Source organism: Equus przewalskii, chromosome 26 (assembly GCF_037783145.1).
Source record: "Equus przewalskii isolate Varuska chromosome 26, EquPr2, whole genome shotgun sequence".
NCBI lineage: Eukaryota > Metazoa > Chordata > Mammalia > Perissodactyla > Equidae > Equus > Equus przewalskii.
In genome coordinates this window covers 5467071-5485547 of record NC_091856.1, presented here as the reverse complement: position 1 = coordinate 5485547, position 18477 = coordinate 5467071, and the positions used below count along the sequence as shown (strand labels likewise).

Here is an 18477-nt window from a genome sequence, read left to right as displayed (position 1 = left end):
GGACACCTACACAGAGAGGAAAAAGGAGTGAAGTTCAGGAAAACCTATCTGAAGCCAGGAGACCTCTTAGCTTGTGCAGATTGGGAAACTGAGGCCCAGAGAGGGACAGAAGCTGGGCACAGGTCGCACACCTGGGAGAAGCTGAGTGAGTGACACCCAGCAGGTGAGGGATCCCGCGGGCAGAGCCCGGGGACGTGGTGCCGCCTGGTTCGAGCGCTGGCAGGGCCTTTGAGAGCTGCGCAAGCACGGAGCTCTTCTGAGCCTTCCTTTGCCTCGTCTGTAAAATGGGGTTATGATGACGACTACCCGGTGATCGTGAGCAGAAAACAAGGTGGCGTCGGGTGCATGAGGCCCCTGGCCCCGAATGTGGTGGTGCAGTTAGAAATGAAGGCTCCGGTCTCCTCAAACAGGGTTTTTTCCCCGACACAGGCTGTGGGCCTCCTTTAAACGTGATGTTGGTACGTTTGTTTCTGTAGCTGAGGTTGGGACGGGGACGGCCCCCTCACGTCCCTGCCGTGCGCAGCACACCCTCCACGCAGAGTCTCACCCTGCTGGCTCTCTGTTCACCGTGGTGCGGGCAGGGGAGGTCAGGCTGGCAGGGAGAGTAACTTGCTCAAGGTCCCGGTGCTGCGAGTGGACGGTCCAGAACGTGAGCCCGCTGTGAGCTCCAGGCGGTGCTTCTTCTGGGGCTTGTCCTTCCGTCCCTCAGCTTGCCCTCAGCCTGTGGTCTTGGCGCTTAGCTCCCCACAGGCCTCAGTAGGGATCGTGCTGGCATCCTGGGGAGGTGATTTCCTGTTTCCAGCAGAGTCTCAGACACATGGGAATGTGCCCAAGGTCACCGTCTGCTTGGATCAACCCTGGCTCTGCCTTGCCCGCCGAGGGGCCTTGGACCAACTGCCTGAATTCACCCAGCTTCATTTCGCCGTCCCTATTTGGGACGGCAGGAACACCCCCTCCCAGGGCTGCTGTGAGGATTAAGTGAGGCCACCCTGGCCCAGGGAGCACGAGACAGATGGCGGCAGCCACTGTTGCCACGTTATTGTTACTGTTGTCTTCTTTGGTGGGATCGGGGTGTGGTTGCGGGTGTAGACTCCCCGTCGACCGGACCCAGGTTTGAGGCTCTGTGCTCCCACTTTGTGGCTGGGCGGCCTTGGGCATGTTCGTTGTCCTTTCAGGATCTCAGTGTCCTCCTTCAGTCATAGTCAGTGCACTTGCCTTGTGAGGTTCCCTGAGTGACAGTCAAAGGATGCCTGTAAGGCGTGTGTCCCGGCGCCTGGCGTGCAGACAGCGCTCGGTACACAGAAGCTGTTACTTGTTTTTATTGACCATTCGTTCATTCAGTCATTCTGCAAATATTTGTGGGGTGTCTGCTCTGTACCAGGCACCCTTCTTGGCACCTGGGAATCGACCAGGAACAAGCCCCGGTCCTTGCCCTGGAGGACCTTGCAGCCAACTGGGAGGAGCCCAGCAAATAAGCTAAGTTACATAGCTCGGTGGGTGCCACGTGCTAGGGGAGAAGACAGACAAGGGCTCGGTAGAGGGTTTGGGAGTGGCCGAGGTGGGCCATGCAGCTGCCATGTGAAACGGGCCAGCTGGTGGCCTCCCTGAGGAGCTGAGGGAGTGCACCATGCGGGTCCTCAGGGAAGAACCTTCAGGTGGGACAGCAGCGAGGGCAGAGGACATGGTATAAATAATGACAGGTTATTAAGTAAGTAATACTAGCCCCCAGCTCTTTCCGTGAGATGCCGGAAAATCCTCCCCACCGGGGCCTTGGAGCCCCCCAGATCTTTCCCTCACGTTAGCTGCAGGACAGGGGACCCTGGGGCTGGAACTGTCATTGTGATACCCTCCCCATCCCCACCGTGGGTGTTCTTGGGCTGGAGCCAGGTCCCCAGAGCTGCTCTGATAGTGATGCAAAAATTGGAGCCCAAAGTGAGGAAGGGACCAGCCCAGGGCCACCTGGCATCAGGGGACAGCTGCCCCAGCCTCCTGGGGTCACACTGGACACTCAGGGATTCATTTGTACCAGATGGTTGCTTAGCAACCAGCACGAAGGCCTGGTGACACTCTGCTGTCAAAGGGTCTTGGCATGAGAAGGCCTCGGCCCACAGCAAAGTAAACTTTTAAACAGTTAAAGGAACATGGCATATTTATTAAAGCTAAGATGCAGGGTCGTTTCTTAATGGTATTTCACAGGCAAAATCAGACATTTGGTTCCATGTCAGTTGGCCCTTTAAAGTTACGCTTGCTGGGGTGAGTGCTGGTCATGAGGAACGGTAACAGTTGCTCTCTGGATAGGGCCTGACCATTCTGAAGCATATTTTCATCCATGTTCCTGATCCCTGCAACCTCCACGTGGTCCCCGCATTAGCACGTTATCCCCATTCCAGCGGTGAGGAGACAGATCGCTCTAGACAGGTGCACGCATCCTGTGTGCCGGCTCCAGACTCAGTGCTCCTCGTGCCACATGGCAGTTTCCTCCCAGACCCCCGAGGGCCCAGTCTGGACCAGAGATTCAGCCCAGAGCCACAGGTTGCCTCTCGCAGCTGCTCCATCCTGGAGTTAGTCAAAGGCTGCAGACTTCCCGCGTTCGACCGCCAGCCAGGGGACTGGTCACCAGGATGCCTACTTTCCAACAGGAGCGGGGTCCCCACTAGCCTAAGCTTGGAGGAGGGTGATGGGTGGGCAGGTGAGGGAGGGGCTAGCATGGAGGGGTGCAGCGAGGCCTGGCTTTGGGGATGGGTGGGAGTCCTGCACCAGCCAGGGGGCTAGGCTGAGGGACAGCATGAAGACGTGAGGTGGGCAGCCGCCTGCAGGGAGTGGGTCTGTGGGTCTGGGGCAGGGGTGACTCAGGGTCCTGCTCAGATTGCTTCTTACTGGGAAGGAAAGGGAAAAAAATGGGGCTCTTGTGGCACCCATGCCGTGACCTCCCTCTGGGCTCGGCTGCGCAGTGTCTCTGCTCTGCATTTATCTCATGCTTGCCCATTTAGTTTAGTTTTTAGGAGAAAAGAATCATTGATTCTTTCTTAAATCGTCATAGGAACTCAGGTTTTTCCAAGACTATGCTTTTCTATCACGTCTAAGAAAGGACATCCTAAAGTTTGGAATGGCTAAAAATGCTTACTTTGTGAGCCTGGGACCAGGAAGTGGTCTGCTGGCGCCTGTTTCCTTGGCCGAGTGGCCTCCCCAGATCTGTCTGTGAGGCGTTTCTGGACTCTGATCGTGAGCCTTCCAGAGGGCTGCAGATTCGTGCATCACGTAGGTCTCAGGCTCGGTTGCTTTTGAAAAGTAGGCCGTTTTTGAAGCTGTGCTGTGTTGTTGCACCCTTGTGACTTTTCTGTCATAGTCAACCTTTCTGTGCTTAACTTTGGACATCTTTGTTTACCCAGATGAGGAGAAAAGGCGACCTGATATTTTCCATGCATTGAAAATGGGTAAGCGCTTTGAAAAATCTTTCTGGATAGCTAAGAATTCAGTGCCACCTTCTCCCTGCCCAGTATTCGTAGTCCCCTTCAAGGCCACCCAGAGCGCTGGAGGAAGGAACGGGCACGTTGTTGTTTTCTGACTTGGGAGGTTCTGAGCTTGGGGGCTGGAGTTTTACACAGATTCCAGACCACCCTCCCACGCTGCCTCCCCATTTCCCGCCAGACCCCATGGCTTATCCTGCCTTTTCCCCACCTCTGAATGCCTGGCTGCCCACCTACCCACTCCAGGCTCTTTGTGATGAAGGGCTATTTAGCTTAAAATTTCCTCTCCTGGTATAGACCCTGCCTCCAGGAAGCCCTCCCTGATCCCTCCTTCTGCAGGTGCCTTGCCCTTCCCCTGTCTCCTTTATCTCGTTTCCTAAGATACCAACACTTCTCTCTTTTAGTAAAGCCATCTTTATGTTCCTCTCTGTCCCTCAAAGACTGAGGGATTTGACATGGGGGCTACCCCTAACTCAGCTTTGTCGCCCCTGTGATGGCTGGTAGCCCAGTGTAGAGGCCGGCTCAGCTAGTGTTGGTTAAACGAACCCACTGGAATTAGCTGAGTGGCAGGCTTGTGGATCATCAGGACCCCTGCTTCTGTTTGCAGGAAACTTCCAGCTGGTCAAAGAGATCGCCGACGAAGACCCCACACACGTGAACCTGGTCAACGGGGACGGGGCAACACCCCTGATGCTGGCCGCCGTCATGGGGCAGCTGCCTCTGGTGCAGCTGCTGGTGGAGAGGCGTGCCGATGTCGACAAGCAGGACAGCGCGCACGGCTGGACGGCCCTCATGCAGGCCACCTACCACGGGTCAGTGCCAGCTGCGCCCCTCAGCGGTCAGGCTGATAGGGTGCTCAGGCTGAGCTGGGGTCCTTGATGGGGCTGTCTGGTCCTGAGATGCTGCAGATAATCCCCAGGGTCGTGGAGACATTGAGGCACACAGAAAAGATTAAAGCAGCGCAGGCTTGTTCTGTCCTGCATTCCCACCCTCCTATGCCCAGATGTCCCCGACCTCATCTCAGAGTGTCACCAGTGGCCGTGAAAACCATGCACCAGGAACGATTCAAGCAGAGAGATAAGTTTCTGTAGGTTGATTTCAATCGAACAGAGTGATTGGTTCACTTGGAGTTTTCACGCTGATGTCGAGTGGCCGCCCTAAGGTGCCCCTATTGGGAATGCACGTTGGCCATTCATCCCGTTGGCTCCCTGGAGATGTCCGAGGCTGACTGGCCCGAGCCTCTCCTTTTGAATAGGCGTCGGTGTTGACTGGTGCGTCTGAACCCCTTGTCACCCCGTCATCCTCCTGGAGGCCTCCTGGGTCAGCTGGCTGTGAGGCAGGGTCTGTGCGCAGTCTTGGGGCTGCTGAGTGGTCTGGTTCCGGGCTGGGGGCTCCTCCCCTGCCCTGTTTCAGCTGATCCTAGCACCTGCCTGCGTCACCGCGAGCACTTTGCGTTCTTGTCTGACGGGCCTCAGACTTCCGCGTCAGCCAGCTTGGCCCGCTCAAGGCTTCCTGTTTGACATGCAGGGGTCCTGATTTGGGTGGGGGGGAGTGGGGTCTGTGTGTGGTCGTGGCGGACAGTAGTTTTTGGGCAGAGCCTTTGGTTTTCATCTGTTCTAGAAGGTTCCACGAGGCTTTGATTTCCATCATGAGCGGCTGGCCTGCCCAAGGGGTGGGGAACGAGCTGAGAGGCCTGCAGTCCCACGCTTGGAGACAGGCGCTGCATGTAGTCACAGGCTTGTTGCCCAGAAGCAAAGCCACGCCTTCACTTCCAGTGGGTTTAACTCTGGCTTTTTCTTTCTTCCCCAGGAATAAGGAAATTGTCAAATACCTGCTAAACCAGGGAGCTGATGTCACTCTTCGTGCAAAAAACGGGTACACGGCCTTTGACCTAGTGATGCTGCTGAGTGATCCTGGTGGGTTGTTTCAGGAAAAGAGTTTTAAGCCCGCCAGCCTTTCTCTGGCTGGGATTGAGATGCTCACCTGCGTCTTAAGCACTTCCTCATTCCTGGGGGAGGCCGCTCTCAAGCCCCACGAGCTCGCCGTGTGGCCTTAGGCAAGTCGCTCCCTTCCTAGGGGGCTGAGCTGAGACCAGGTGGTCCCTGCGGCCTCTCCCAGTGCCAGCCTGCTGGGCCTCCCAGGGGGAAGGGCAGCAGGGCGTGGGTCTGCCTTGGCAGTCCATGCAAATCCTAGAACGGTGGCTGCGCTTTGCAGCCAGGAACTCCGGGTGGCTCCGGAGGAAACTGCAGGGGCCATCCGACGAGCAGAATCAGAGGTGGAGCATGCCCCTCGGCTTCATTGTGTGGGTGGAGGTCACTGGCTCGAGGGCACCGTGCCGGGACTGTCGCTGTTACTGGCCTACCTCTCTTGGTCCCCAGCTGGCACCTGCTGCCCCCCTCAGACCTGCCCCGACTGTGACGGGCCCTCATCTGGGACCTGGGGCTTCCAAATAGCCAACTCAAGGGGCAGAGCCTCTCTGTCTGTCGTCTCTCCTACTACCCCAGAGTTTCAGCCCAGAGAGGGAGAAGCTGGGAGGCCCTCCTGAGCCCCAAGCTTTGAGCCCTGAGCCGCATACCAGCCTGCTGCCTGGGGAGAGAACTCCCACCTCCGCGATCCAAGTAGGGTTACTGCTGCTGCCGCCTGTAGCTAGGGCGGGTGGCAGGCTGGGCGCCCTTCGTTGCCGGCAGTGTCACCCTCGCCACCCCTCCCCACTGCAGGCCCGCACATCACAGATGCCACAGACACGCGCTTGGTTCCACCCCATCCTTGCAGTGTGTGCCGGGGGAAGCAGCTTTACATCCTCTCATGCCGGGGGCGGGGTGACCGAGACCAGGGACACGACTGGCCCCAGCTGGAGAGTGGGGGCCTCCGCCCAGGTCCAGTGCTCTCACTCTGCCTATGGGGGCTGTGCTCGCGTGTCAAGAGGTCACGGTGTCCAGAATCAGAGTCCCCCACGGCCCCGGGCTGCGTCGCACACGCTCTTCTCTGACACACTTGTCTCTTTCCATATGTCTCTTCTCTCTCACTCCCCACCCATGTCCTCCCTTCCTTTTCCCAGTAGAACCATCTACCCACAGTGGATTTTTTTTTTCCTAGTGGGCTTTTAAATGAAGATTTTGCCCGAAATTTTTGAAGAAACATGCTTATTATGGAACGCTGGGAGAGAAAAAAAGAAACAGTTGTTTAGAGAAAAGCGCTCTTAATAGGTTGTAGTAGTTTCTTCTCAATCTTTTTTTATAGCCTTTTAAAAATAGTTTGATAATAATTAATAATACTTAACCTTTCTTAAGCACTTATCGAATGCCAGGAATTTTCTTGATCCTCCCGAGACCTTTATGTAGTGTGTGCTAATGTCCCCCCCATTTTACAGAGGCACAGAGAAGTTGCTTAATTCACCCGCAGTTGCGCAGCCCTGGAGGGGCGGAGGCAGTGTTTGAACCTCTGCTGTCTGGCCGCAGAACCTGTGCTTTTTAAGCACACCAGCCCCTGCCTTCCTGTGGGGCGAGGCCCTCTGGCTTTTCTCTCCGGTGAAGTGGCTCAAGCCATGCTGGCCTGTTTGCCACCTTCCAAAGATCAGGTGGAGAGGCAGGCGCCTGACCCTGGAGGAACATGGACGTGGGGCTGCAGGCCACATTCTAAGGCTGATGGGGGTCATCTTGGGCCCCCGCCCCTTGGCTCGACAGACATATTTGTGGGTAAAACGCTGCCTTTTGTACCCATAGACACGGAACTTGTTCGACTGCTGGCATCTGTCTGCATGCAGGTGAATAAAGACAAAGGCCGGCCGGGCCACCCACCACCCCCGCCCCACTCGAGGGTGCGGCAGCCCTGGACTGTCCCTGTGCTACCCGATGACAAAGGCGGGCTCAAGGTTTGCCTTTTCCTGTCTTGAAGGGCGTCGGAGAGCTGGATCAGTGGGGCAGGGATGCCCACCATGGCCTGTTAACCCAGGGCTGGTTTCGGCTGGGGTAGGGGGCCCAGCAGGGGTGAGAGGTAGGCTGGAGGTGGGCAGTAGGGAGTAGTGAGGACCAGGGAAAACCGGGGTGATCGTAGCCACTTGGTGGCAGCAGTGGCTGCTTTGCCAGAATACGGGTCTGCGTTGCCCAGATCTTCCCATTTTTTTCCAGAAGAAACTGGAAATCCAGATTTTGATGTGGGAACTCAATTTATAAATGTAGGGAATTTTGTAAAGTTCTGCATGATGTAGTACTGAGCTGGCCAAATCAAATACCTCTCCTCAGGCCGTCCGCGGCCTCTGCTTTAGTATGTGGAATGTCTGCTGATGGTGCCATTCTGGGATCTCTGTGTGGCCCACAGGCCCCCGTCGGCCTCTTCCCCAAACCCCCAAACCCAGCTCCAGGTGCTCATTTCTAACTCAAGCCAAGTATTTTAATTTTTCATCCTCCCATCCTGCTCTACTTGGTTGAAATCAAACTTATTTTTCCCCCATCCAGTGTGGGGTTCCAGCACCTTCTCCCACCTGTGGGCTTGGCGTTCCTTTCGTGTTTGTATCCCCCTTGAGCCCCCGGGTCTTCCTCGCCATGTTTGCATAGGTCCCTTCACCCTCTCTGCCCTGCCGTCTCCATGGGCCGGACCCTCCCAGCCTCCCTCCGAGCTGACTGGGGTTATGAGGACACCCTGGGTGGCCCCTGTCCTCGCCCCAGGCAAGGAGGCATCAGCTACAGGAGCAGAGGGCCCAGGCCCTGGCGTGGACACCCTGACACCCCTCACATCACTGGCACAGGGGGAAAGAGGTCATGCAGTGACGGATGTTAAGGTGTTTGGCATTGCTTCTGTGTCCACCTGTCTGTCCCTGACTCACTGTAGGACCTGGAGTGAGTTGGCACCCTATCTCGGTCTCGGTTTCGCAGTGTGTACAGTGAGGCTGTTGATTAGACGAGAAGTGGCAAACAGGGCTCTCTGCCACCTCCAGCCTGTTGGAAATGGCCCCTAAGGGCCGGTTGGAAAGGACCTAGAGAGAACCGTGGCTTTTTGGGAAGATGTGCTATGGTCGATTGGTAATGCCTGCTATGGGCCCAGAAGGGGGTGGGGAAGCACGTGTGAAGTGCAGTCACTATCTGGGGCTAGGTGTTCCCAGGGCGTGACCTCTGCTCTGCATTCTCTTGCAGTCCTGGTGGAACCGGATGTCCAATCGGTTCCGGAAGCTCAAACTCATGCAGACCCTGCCTCGTGGGCTGTCCAGCAACCAGCCGTTGCCCTTCTGTGACGAGCCGGAGCCAGCGCTGGACTCCACAATGAGGGCGGCCCCCCAGGACAAGACAAGCCGCTCTGGGCTCCCCGATGTGGCCCCCACAACGAAAGACAATGGTAAGAAAAAGCTGCATGTGTGGTAGAATTTCCAGAATGGTCAAATGCAAGTCCTCTCCCCTCTGTCCTCCCTCCTGGGCTGATGACAGAGGCAAAGTGATGTTGGAATGTGACACTGGAGCAGGGTGGCTGGTCTGACAGGGACACAAATGCTGTCAGCGTGATGAACAGGGAAGCTAGTGTCTAAGACCCCAGGTTCCTGTCCCATTGGCCCTGCTGAGGGACCTCCTCCCTCTTGCCTTTGCCGTCAAGGGTGGCTGGTCTCTGGCTCTGACAGTGTTCGAAATAGAATGAGTTACCTGGGAGAAAGGGTGGTGAGCTCCCCACCATTGGAGGTATTCAACAGTTGGATGATTTTCCCAGGGCGCTGAAGGAGGTCGCCACACTGACTGGGATTAATTAGATCAGGTCCTTCTGACAGGCAGACTGCGTGCACCCAGACTGGCTCCTCAGCACCGCTGTCCGAGACAGACTGTCGAGCCGGGTCACTGTGGTCTGACCCGGCATGACAGTGGTTTATGGGAAAGCTGAGCACGCGCTCTGAGATTCCTTTTAGATGCTTTCCTTCTCTTCAGATATTGACTACCAGTTATTGTTAAATATTTAATCACCCGGGGGAGTTGGTTCTCCAGGATGGAGGCCGCCTCATCTCTCATCCCCCTGCCAGGAGCTCATGGTGGGGGTCGTTTCAGGAAACTTCATTTGTCCCTCAGGTCCTGGGAGCACGAGAGGAGAGAAGGAGGATGTACTGCTGACAACCATGGTGAGTGAGGGCCCTTTGGAAAGCGCCTCAGTCCCCGCCGGTCGGTAGGTGATGGGTTTACGAGGAGGGTGGATGTTCGTCTCTCTCTGTGGTGCTCACAGGTGGGGTGATGTCGACGCTGTAACAGGGTACAGCTCCGGCACCGAGGAGCGGGACGATCCCGCCCTAACCCGCGGGGGAGGCTGTGCAGGTGCTCAGTGCTGGCAGGGAGTCAGCACTGACGACGGGGCGTTGGAGGAGCAGAACTTGATGGGTGACACTGGACCCTTCGTTTGGGTTATGGAGAGCCGGGGGAGAGGACTCACGGGGGAGGGTTCTCTTTCCAGCCTGAGAGGCCTCAGTTTCCTCATCTATAAACTAGAGATGTATCAGGATTAGGTTCATCTATGAGTACCAGAAGTCCCCAAATAACAGTGGCATAAATAAGACAGTGGCTTATTTCTCTCAAGTAGAGTTCGGGATTGGTATGTCGTTTCATGGAGCTAGGGACCAAGGTCCCTTCTACCTGTTGGTCTCCAATGCATGGCTTTTATTACCAAGGTCACCTCTTGGTACAAGATGGCTGCCAGAGCTCTGGCCATTACTGCCTCATTCTAGGCAGCAGGAAAAATGAGGGGAGAAAAGGTGGCTGTGGGCATGTGCCACATGTCTTTAAAGAAGTTTTCTGAGAATTCACGTGGCACTCCTGCTTGCATCAAATCAGCCAGAGTTTAGTCACGTGAGCATGTCACACTGCAAAGGAGGCTGGGAAATGAAGTCTTTGTTCCAGGTGGTTCCGTGCCCATCTAAACATCAGGGGTGTCTACTAAGGAAGATGTGGAAGATGGATACTGGGGACAGCTAGCAATCTCTGACGTCGGGGATGCTCTCCCTCACAGCTGTGGTTCGTTAATAAAATCATCCCCAGGAACGATTTTAAATAAGAACTTCCCAAGGAAGTTGTTAGCGTATTGCCCAGCCCAGAATGAGCTCTCGGTTATCTGCTGTCTGACTTTGGACATCTTACCTCACGTCTCTGGGCTTCCTTTGCTCTTCTCTGAACTGAGCCTCCTGGTTGGGGCTGGACTCCAGTCCGTTTAGCTCTAAGACCCTGATCTGGAGGCTGGCCAGGAGAGGGCAGCATTGGAGAGGAGAAGGGGCAGAGGCGCTTCTGGAGGGGCCTCAGGTGCCACAGGACACATGGAGCCGAGTGTGCTGAGCCGGCTCCGCCTTCTCTGCCCCCGCCCTGCCGGGCCCAGGCGGGACTCGGCATCTCTGTACCCTGACTGCGGGTGCTCGTCCCGCCCAACGTTTGATCACGTCGTTAAGCAGCAACAGTGACTGTCAGTGTGAAGACAGAAGTGCTGTGGTTGAAATCTCGGAAGAGGCAGTAAAGTGTAAAGAAGCAACGTAGAGTCACCGCCCATCACGCTGGCGATCACGGTTGACCTTTGCCGCGTGTTCTGTGGAGCCCCTGCCTTCCAGCGTCCGTGACTACGATGCCATTTACGTGTAGGAACAGCCAGCCTCTCACGCAGTGCTCAGGAAGCACCAGCCGCTCTTCCCATCGCTTTGCCCGCTTCCGCTCATTTGACCTCCCGACAGCCCTCGAGGGAGGCGCCATCTTCCCGTGGGTGCTGAGCGTGTGGCATGACCACCTGTTCCGTGTCCTAAATGCTCTGCAGCCACACCACGTCTCGTGGCCGCGTAATGCCCCATGCCGTCATGAGATGTGTCTGACTGGCCAGGGGCGCTGACCGTTTGGACTTTGGGGTTTCTAGTTGTTGTTTTACCAGCTCTGGTGAATGTCCTTATGCCTGGGGATAAGTACCTAGAAATGGGATTCCTGGGTTGATGAGAGAGAGTTTACAGCAGTTCCCAGTCTCTCCCGGGAGGGGCGTCCCTGTGGTGGCTGCATTGCGGGTCGGTCCCCTTCCCGGCCCCCTCCTGTGGGCTGGGTGAGGTTGCCCAGGTCCAGCAGGGCAGCGCCGGTTCAGGGCTCAGGAGAGCTCAGATCAGCCCGCTGCGAGGCCTGGGTGCCCCCCTCCGTCTTGGCTCCCCTGTCGCTCCTCTGCGTGCCCTGTCAGGGGCGCCAACGCGCCCGCCCGCCCCTCGGCAGGTGGAGGATAGCCAGGCTGCCTGCCAGTGGGCGTTTGCGGCATCCTTGCGAGATGCCCGCCTGGCTCCCGAGGCGGGTTTAGCCGTGGGAAGCCCTTCCCCGCAGAGCTCCATCTGGCAGCGGGCTCACTGTCTTTTCTTAATTAAAGTGAGTGTGGACTGTGTGAATGCTTTTCCTTGACAACCTCCAGTCCTCATCGTGTGGATTCTGTACTGACCCCAGATCACATTTTCAAAATTTAGATTTCAATTACAGTTAGAAATGTCAGCAGTGGGAGGTGTGGCTGGAGCAGGAAGGGTGTGATGGCATGGGGAAGGGAGCGTTGGCCGGGTTCACAGGGTGCTCGCCTGGGCCCCCTGGGCCCCCCAGTCCCCCCGTCCCCTGCACCCCTCCCCCCAGAGGCCCTCAGCTCTGTCTCCTTGCAGTCCTGCACACTCGTCCCGCTCCTCTGGTCCCCAGGCCTTTCCCCATCCTGTCCCCTTGGTCTGCATTGCCCATTCCCTCGTTCTCACTGGGCCAGCTTGCAGTGGCCTTCAGGCTCCCTCCTCCACGACGCCCCCTCTGACTGCAGGGACAGGTGCCGTCCCCTGCACAGCCAGCTCCCATGCTCACCCTCGCAGCATGCTGGCCCCACCTGGCTCCGCCCTCTCTCCAGCCCCGTCCCGTTCTCATCGTGCTGCTGCAGAGAGAGCCAGGAGCAGCTGGCAGTGGGAGCAGAGCAGACGTGTGCACGGCCCGGCCCTGGGAGGCGCGCTGAGGGCTCCACACAGGTTTCTGGCTTGGGCGGGGAGCCGGTGGGGTGCCGTCGTCCAAGAGGCAGGGAAACCTGGAGTCTTCTTCCGAGCCAGGCGCCCTCCTGGGCTCGTCTAACCCACGGCCCGTCTTTTCCAGCTTCGAAACGGAGCGCCCTTCACCAGACCGCCGAGCGACAAGCTGAAGGCTGTCATCCCCCCTTTCTTACCCCCTTCCAGTTTTGAGCTGTGGAGCTCCGACCGGTCCCGGACGTGTCACACGGGGAAAGCAGACCCCATGAAGACTGTGCTGCCCCAGAGAGCCAGCAGGGGCCACGCAGTAGGCGTGGGCGGCGGGAGCACAGACAGCGTAAGTCGCCAGGCTGGCACGGGCTGACGCGTCACTCTCCACTCACTGAAACCGTGGGGTGTCGCAGTCAGAGGGGGCCTCACCCGCTAATCCAGAGGGGTTGAAGTTTTTATTTACTTTTAAATGTGATATCCTTTTGTCTGAGGAAATCCTAGAGGAACTTAGTAAGTAAACAGACAAAGGAAAGGAAAGTGGGGACCCCTCTTCTCTGTCCTCTATCTGGAGCCCTGGAGCTCCATGGAACACAGTTTGGAGACCCGATCTAATCCACCTTCCATGCAGTAGGTGAGGGAACTGGGACCCAGAGAGGGGGAGTGTTTGCTGCAGATTACCCGGCAGGGTGGGGTGGGCCCAGAAACCAGGTTCTTGGTTTCTAAGGAAGCTCCACATTATATTATTGCTCAGGTCCATGACCAAGAGCAAACACTAGGAGGCAACTGTGTGCGCTATTGGTGTTGTCTTGCACCCAGAAGGAGCATGACTTCTGTCCTTTCAACCACAGTGGTCTCTGATTTTGGGGCCCTTGCGTGTCTCTGTAATGACTGAAGTGATCCCTCACTGTGGGAGACTGTCTCCGTCTGTGTCGACTGACTCTGTCCTGTGGGTACAGTACATGGGCAGAGTGAAGACGGGGGTTCAGGACCCGGCCCTGCCCCCGTGTGCCAAGTGACTGGAGAAGCGCGGGGCATCCATATCTATAAAGTAGGGCTGGACCCCTGTGCTGGCTGCTGCCTCCCAGGCTGTCTTGAGAGTGATCACCAGTGGGAGACCGAGGGCCCGGCCCTGGAGAGCTCGGAGCGGGCCGGACGGGGCTGTGCTTGGTCTGCAGCATGGGAGGAGCTGGGTGATGCTGAAGGCAGGGTAGCCCCTGGGGTCCGTGTCACGGGGCTCAGCCTGTGCTGACGGTCGGGCTGTCTGCAGGTGGAAGTGAACTCCCAGCCTTTTGGAGGCCCCTAGCAGGCTGGGCACTGGCAGCAGGGACGTGTGGGTGGATGCAAGCCTCGGCTGGGGGTGAGGGAGCCGCACTCCAGGTCCCTCCCCACGGGGATTCTGTGTGTCCAGAGGAAGGAACAGCAAACCCTAACCCAGATGCCCGCCTTGTTCTTGCAGACTCCCGTCAGAGCAGTTAAATTTCCGTCTCTCTCCAGAAGCCCCGCCTCTCCCACCAACTCTGGAAACTTCAACCACTCCCCTCATTCCTCAGGCGGCTCCAGTGGGGTTGGGGGTGTGAGCAGGCACGGCGGGGAGCTGCACAGCCGCTCCGGTGGGTACCTGGGCAGGCACTTGGGGGATGTGGGAAAATCTCTAGGGGCCCAGGGTGTGAACTGCCCCCTGGGCTCGCTCTGCAGACAGTTCCAGAAACAGTGGCAGACGCTGTCTTTCTCCTTCATGTGGCTAAGGGGTTTTTCAGTGGATTCACAATTCACAGTGTCTTTTATGCATTTTCTTGGGGCAAGGGGGATTGGAGAGGGAGAAAATAAAATCTATTATGCTTTATTTTTTGGAAATTTTATAAAAGATTAGGAGAAATGCATGGTGTTTTCACAGTGTCTGAAATCCTTGAAGGTTAAACGTTAGACAGCTTCCCATCCTGCCCCTTCACTGAACAGATGAGGAAACTGAAGCTCAGAGTGGGCAAGAGATTTGCCCAGGGACACACAGCAAGTTGGTGACAATTAGGACTCCAACTGGAGTGCCCCACAGTTATTTTGGACTTACAGCATCCTTTGTAGTCCTCCCCGAAGGCATCCAGGATTAACCAAAACTAGCTTTTCAGGAAGGACATCTCTGCCTTATGCCGTTACATAAGGACTGTATGCTTCTTGTGGGGAAAGCTTTAACACCAGAAAAAAGCAAAGACTGAAAAAAGTATCATCTCACGCCCTAGGGCTCATCGTTAACACTTTGGTACATATCTTTTCTGAGTATTTTATGCATGAGGACTAGGTATTTCGTGAAGGTAGGCTAACAACTTGTTGAGCACGTGGTGTGTGTCAGGCACAGGCCAGGCCCATTCAGTGGGTGCCCTCCCTCAGTCCCCCAGCAGCCTGCAAGGGTGTCCTCTCCATTTTAGATGGGGAGCCGGGGCTTGGGAAAGTGAGGTGACTGGTCAAGGTCACAGGGCTGTGAAGGGGCAGAGCCGGGACCTGAAGGCGAGCAGTCTGACTTCCGAGCCCGCCTCGGCCACACGCATCGCCGACGTGCAGACGCTGTGGCCCTTCTCCTCTCTGCGCCACCATCGTGCTGTGAACGCCTGTCGTGTCCAACAGTTATCTGCAGCGTCTCTTAATAACCAAGCAGCAGCCCGTTCCTGTGAGGTGTCACGCCTTCATTTGCCGGTTCTGTCTTGCTGAGCACTGGGCATGTTCTCGAGTTTGCCCTTGTGGACAGCCCGCTAAGTAAGGCCGTCCCACCTCTGTGCTTGGCACCTCGTCGGTGATTTGCTTAACGTTAGTTCTCTGGAATTTGCCAGTTTTTGAGGCTTTTGATAATTTGCCCTCTAGAAAGGCTCAGTTTATCCATGTAAAATGTTGGCAGCCGTGCCTGGTGCCTGGTACACACTCCATGAGTGTCGGTGGTCTGTGGTCCCCTCCAGCCCCGCCCCAGCCCCGCCCCAGCCCCGCGCCTTACCGCTTCCCCCCTTTCTCTCATAAGAATGCAGGGTTGCGGGAGACTGGGGGAGTCGCAGGGAGGGATGCATTGGGGTCCATGGGGAAGCAGCCCCTGAGCATATGGAGGGAGGAAGTTAGTGACAGGCTGTGGGTGAAACCAGGGAGGTGCAGGGGGAGGCGGTGGGCCGCACAGCAGAGGGGCTGCTGTGGGAAGACAGCCAGCCAGCGCGGGTCTGTGCCTGCTCGGGGCGGATGGCTGGCCGTGGGCGGGGAAGACCCTGCCACTCGCATCCTCCACCGCCTTCTACCCTGATGCCTTGGGAGTGTGACACCCGCTGGTCCTGGCCGCCTCATGGTTCTCATGCATCGTCCCCTCGTGGTCACCCCTGACGCCGAGCCACACTGGGAGGGGGTCTGGGAAACCACTGTCCAGCTCAGCCAAGTCGGCACGAAGTCCCCCGTGCCCACGTCGCTCTGCTCCGGACCCCTGGCCTCATGCCTGTTCCTGTTCCCTCAGGTGGCAGCGTAGACAGTGTCCTGTCCCAAATCGCTGCCCAGAGGAAGAAGGCAGCTGGACTGTCGGAGCAGAAGGCCAGCCATCGGTCAAGTCCCGTGGGGCCGGCGCTGGGCCCCAGCCCGCCCGAGCTCCCGCTCTCCCCTGCAGGCAGTAGCCCCGGGGGCAAGGTGCGTGTTCCTGCCAGGGCTGCGTATGGGGGCGCAGGGTGGGTGGGCCCCTGCTCTGGGGGTCCTCCTCTGCGCAGCCCCAGGGCGGTCCGAGCCGCTGTCAGCCTCTGGGGGTCGCAGCGGCGGGAACCCCACAGCGCCTCTGCGGGAACAGAATTGGCCCTTGCATCTGGGCTGGTGAATGGAGGGAGCCCCTAGGCTGTGGGTTCCTGGTGCCCCAGTGGAGCAGTGGAGCCCTTTTCCTCCTCTGAGGACCCTGCCTCTGGGCATGACCCCATCTTCATCAGGCTTCCTAGGTGAGTTAAGCTTTTTCCCTGAGAAAAGTCAGATCTCCTGCAGGCCCCGGCCCTTTGCCCTTTGCCCAGAGGAGCCTCCAGGGGTGGGTGTTTCCGTGGGTGTGTGAGGAAGGGTCTTTATTTCCAGCCAACCACTGTTGGCTTCCCACCTCTGTCATTCAAAGTCTCTTATGCAGTTGGACCTGTGTAACTGGTTCCTTTTACAATATAGCTCCAGAAAAAGTTTCTCTCACTTTATACGTTAGCATATTATACATTTTGTTTAAAATTACTTGTGTAGTAGGATCTGTATAATTAAGTTCCTTTTAGAATTCAGCTCTAGAAAAGCTGTCTCTATTGACACTGATACATCAGATGGTAAGAATGATATAATTATTATGTTTCTCTTTTTGCTTTGGCTACTGGGAAACTCAGAGCTACTCATTAAAGTAAGTCAGCTAGTCTGGAGCTTTGATGCATTGTGCTCTTCTCTGTTGTCATGTATTTTCTATTTCTATTTTGATCTTATTAGGTGTGTTAGCTATTATTAACTTCCTTTAACCAGTGTTGGAAATAGGCGTCTAAGTTATAAATTATATTACCCGTTACCTTACTTGGATACGTCTATCATAGCTAGACTATAGACAAGTAAATTCTGATGAAAGGAAATTGACTTTCTTAAAAGATGCATTCGGGAAACAATCAGCTGGGGAAACGACCCAGTTCAACAATCACCTGACACTCTTCACATAATCATCTGCTGTAACCTGGGGGAGCTGTTTAAAAATTCAGGTTTCTGGGCTCCACCCAGTGTAACTGAATGGGTCTCCCAAGACAGAAAATGGGGAGTCTGCCTGACCCCCAGAGAGTGTTGCCGCCAGCCCAGCCCAGGCCTCCTGGAAACCGCTGCCCCCAGTCACAGGACGCAGGGCAGCCTTTCTGTCAGAGACGCCACAGCCAGATGGAGACACGAAGTGCTTTTCAAAGACTCCCTTAGGAAGAGTTAGAAATGAGTATTCAGAATACGAGCCTCTTGAATCTGGTTCTTGTACTTTGCTTGGAACAGCAGCCCTGTAGTGGTGGGGTATTTGCCAGGCTGGGCTGCCCACACGCAGTTGTCTGAGGAGGCCCGGTCAGGGAGGAGGGTGGGCACCAGCATTTCCCAGATCCCTGGGAGCCCAGAGGCCCGCTGTGAATGTCAGCTTTCTGTTCTACCCTAAAGCTCTGTGGGTTAAAACAGAAAGCATTTCTTTAGCTTGCAAATCTGCAGGTTGGCAGCTTAGTCCATACTTAGCTAGGCAGTTCTTGTGGTCTGGGGGGACCACTTACGTGCCTGGCCGTCAGCTGGGGTGACCAGGATAACTGGCCGTGTGTGTCCACAGCAAGCTTGGGCATGTTCTCATGGCAGTGGCCAAAGGCGTGAGTTGAAAACCAGTCAAGTTGTTGAAGCAGGTCAGCGTGGCCACTGCAGGAGAACACAGAGTTATAGAGCAAGAGCTGTGGCCCAGGGCGGGGTGGGGGTGACGTCGTCAGTGCAGGTGGCCACACTGGGGGCACAGGGAGTCCTTCAGATACTTGCCTGCCCCCTCCCCCGTAACATGGCCACACACCGTGTTTCTTTGCTTTTGGCTGAAATAGATCTGTCTTGTAGGATTATACTAATTATCTCCTGCTCAATCGGAAGCTCTATCTGGGAATGCCTTTGTAGAAAAAGCAGAGGGAAGAATATTAATAATATAGGCAGCTTATTGACAAAATCTTTCAAAACCTGAGAGGGCGCCTTCTATTTCCACTCTGGGAAATAGTTAGCTAGAAGGAACATTAAAGGCTCCGCAGAAGGAAAGCCATACCTATTTTCAGGCATAAAAACTATTTACCTTAGTCTCCCTTATTATACTCAAGATAATCAATTTTTAGTAAAAAGCATATACAAAAACGAAAGAAAAACTACACTCCCAAGAAACAAGAAACAAAGCAGTTATCAGAATCCCACTTAGATATGACACAGGTGTTGGAATGATCTGACAGGGAATTTAAAAGAACTACAGTTACTGTGTTAAAGGCATTACTGGAAAATTGGAACAACATGCAAGGTCGCGTGACTGACTGCTTCAGCAGAGAGATGGAAGGTGTAAGGAAGAGTCGAATG

General features: G+C 56.0%; 1 protein-coding gene across 11 annotated transcripts in view; it reads left to right on the top strand.

Annotated features, from left to right (window-relative positions):
- Window positions 1–18477, top strand: part of ANKS6 (ankyrin repeat and sterile alpha motif domain containing 6) — a 50385-nt gene that overhangs the window by 9647 nt on the left and 22261 nt on the right. For 6 of the 11 annotated variants that reach the window (XR_011533449.1, XR_011533448.1, XR_011533446.1 and 3 more), the window contains exons 3-11: window positions 3390–3434; window positions 4075–4279; window positions 5277–5383; window positions 7190–7338; window positions 8597–8795; window positions 9509–9558; window positions 12548–12757; window positions 13868–14021; window positions 15887–16053. Coding sequence is in view for 4 of the 11 variants with exons in the window: in XM_070595871.1 (XP_070451972.1) it covers window positions 3390–3434; window positions 4075–4279; window positions 5277–5383; window positions 7190–7338; window positions 8597–8795; window positions 9509–9558; window positions 12548–12757; window positions 13868–14021; window positions 15887–16053 (1286 nt within the window). In the remaining 7 variants the exon portion in view is untranslated. Of the gene's footprint in view, window positions 1–3389; window positions 3435–4074; window positions 4280–5276; window positions 5384–7189; window positions 7339–8596; window positions 8796–9508; window positions 9559–12547; window positions 12758–13867; window positions 14022–15886; window positions 16778–18477 lie in introns of all 11 variants that reach the window. The other 5 variants (XR_011533452.1, XM_070595873.1, XM_070595872.1 and 2 more) reach the window with 3 other exon arrangements.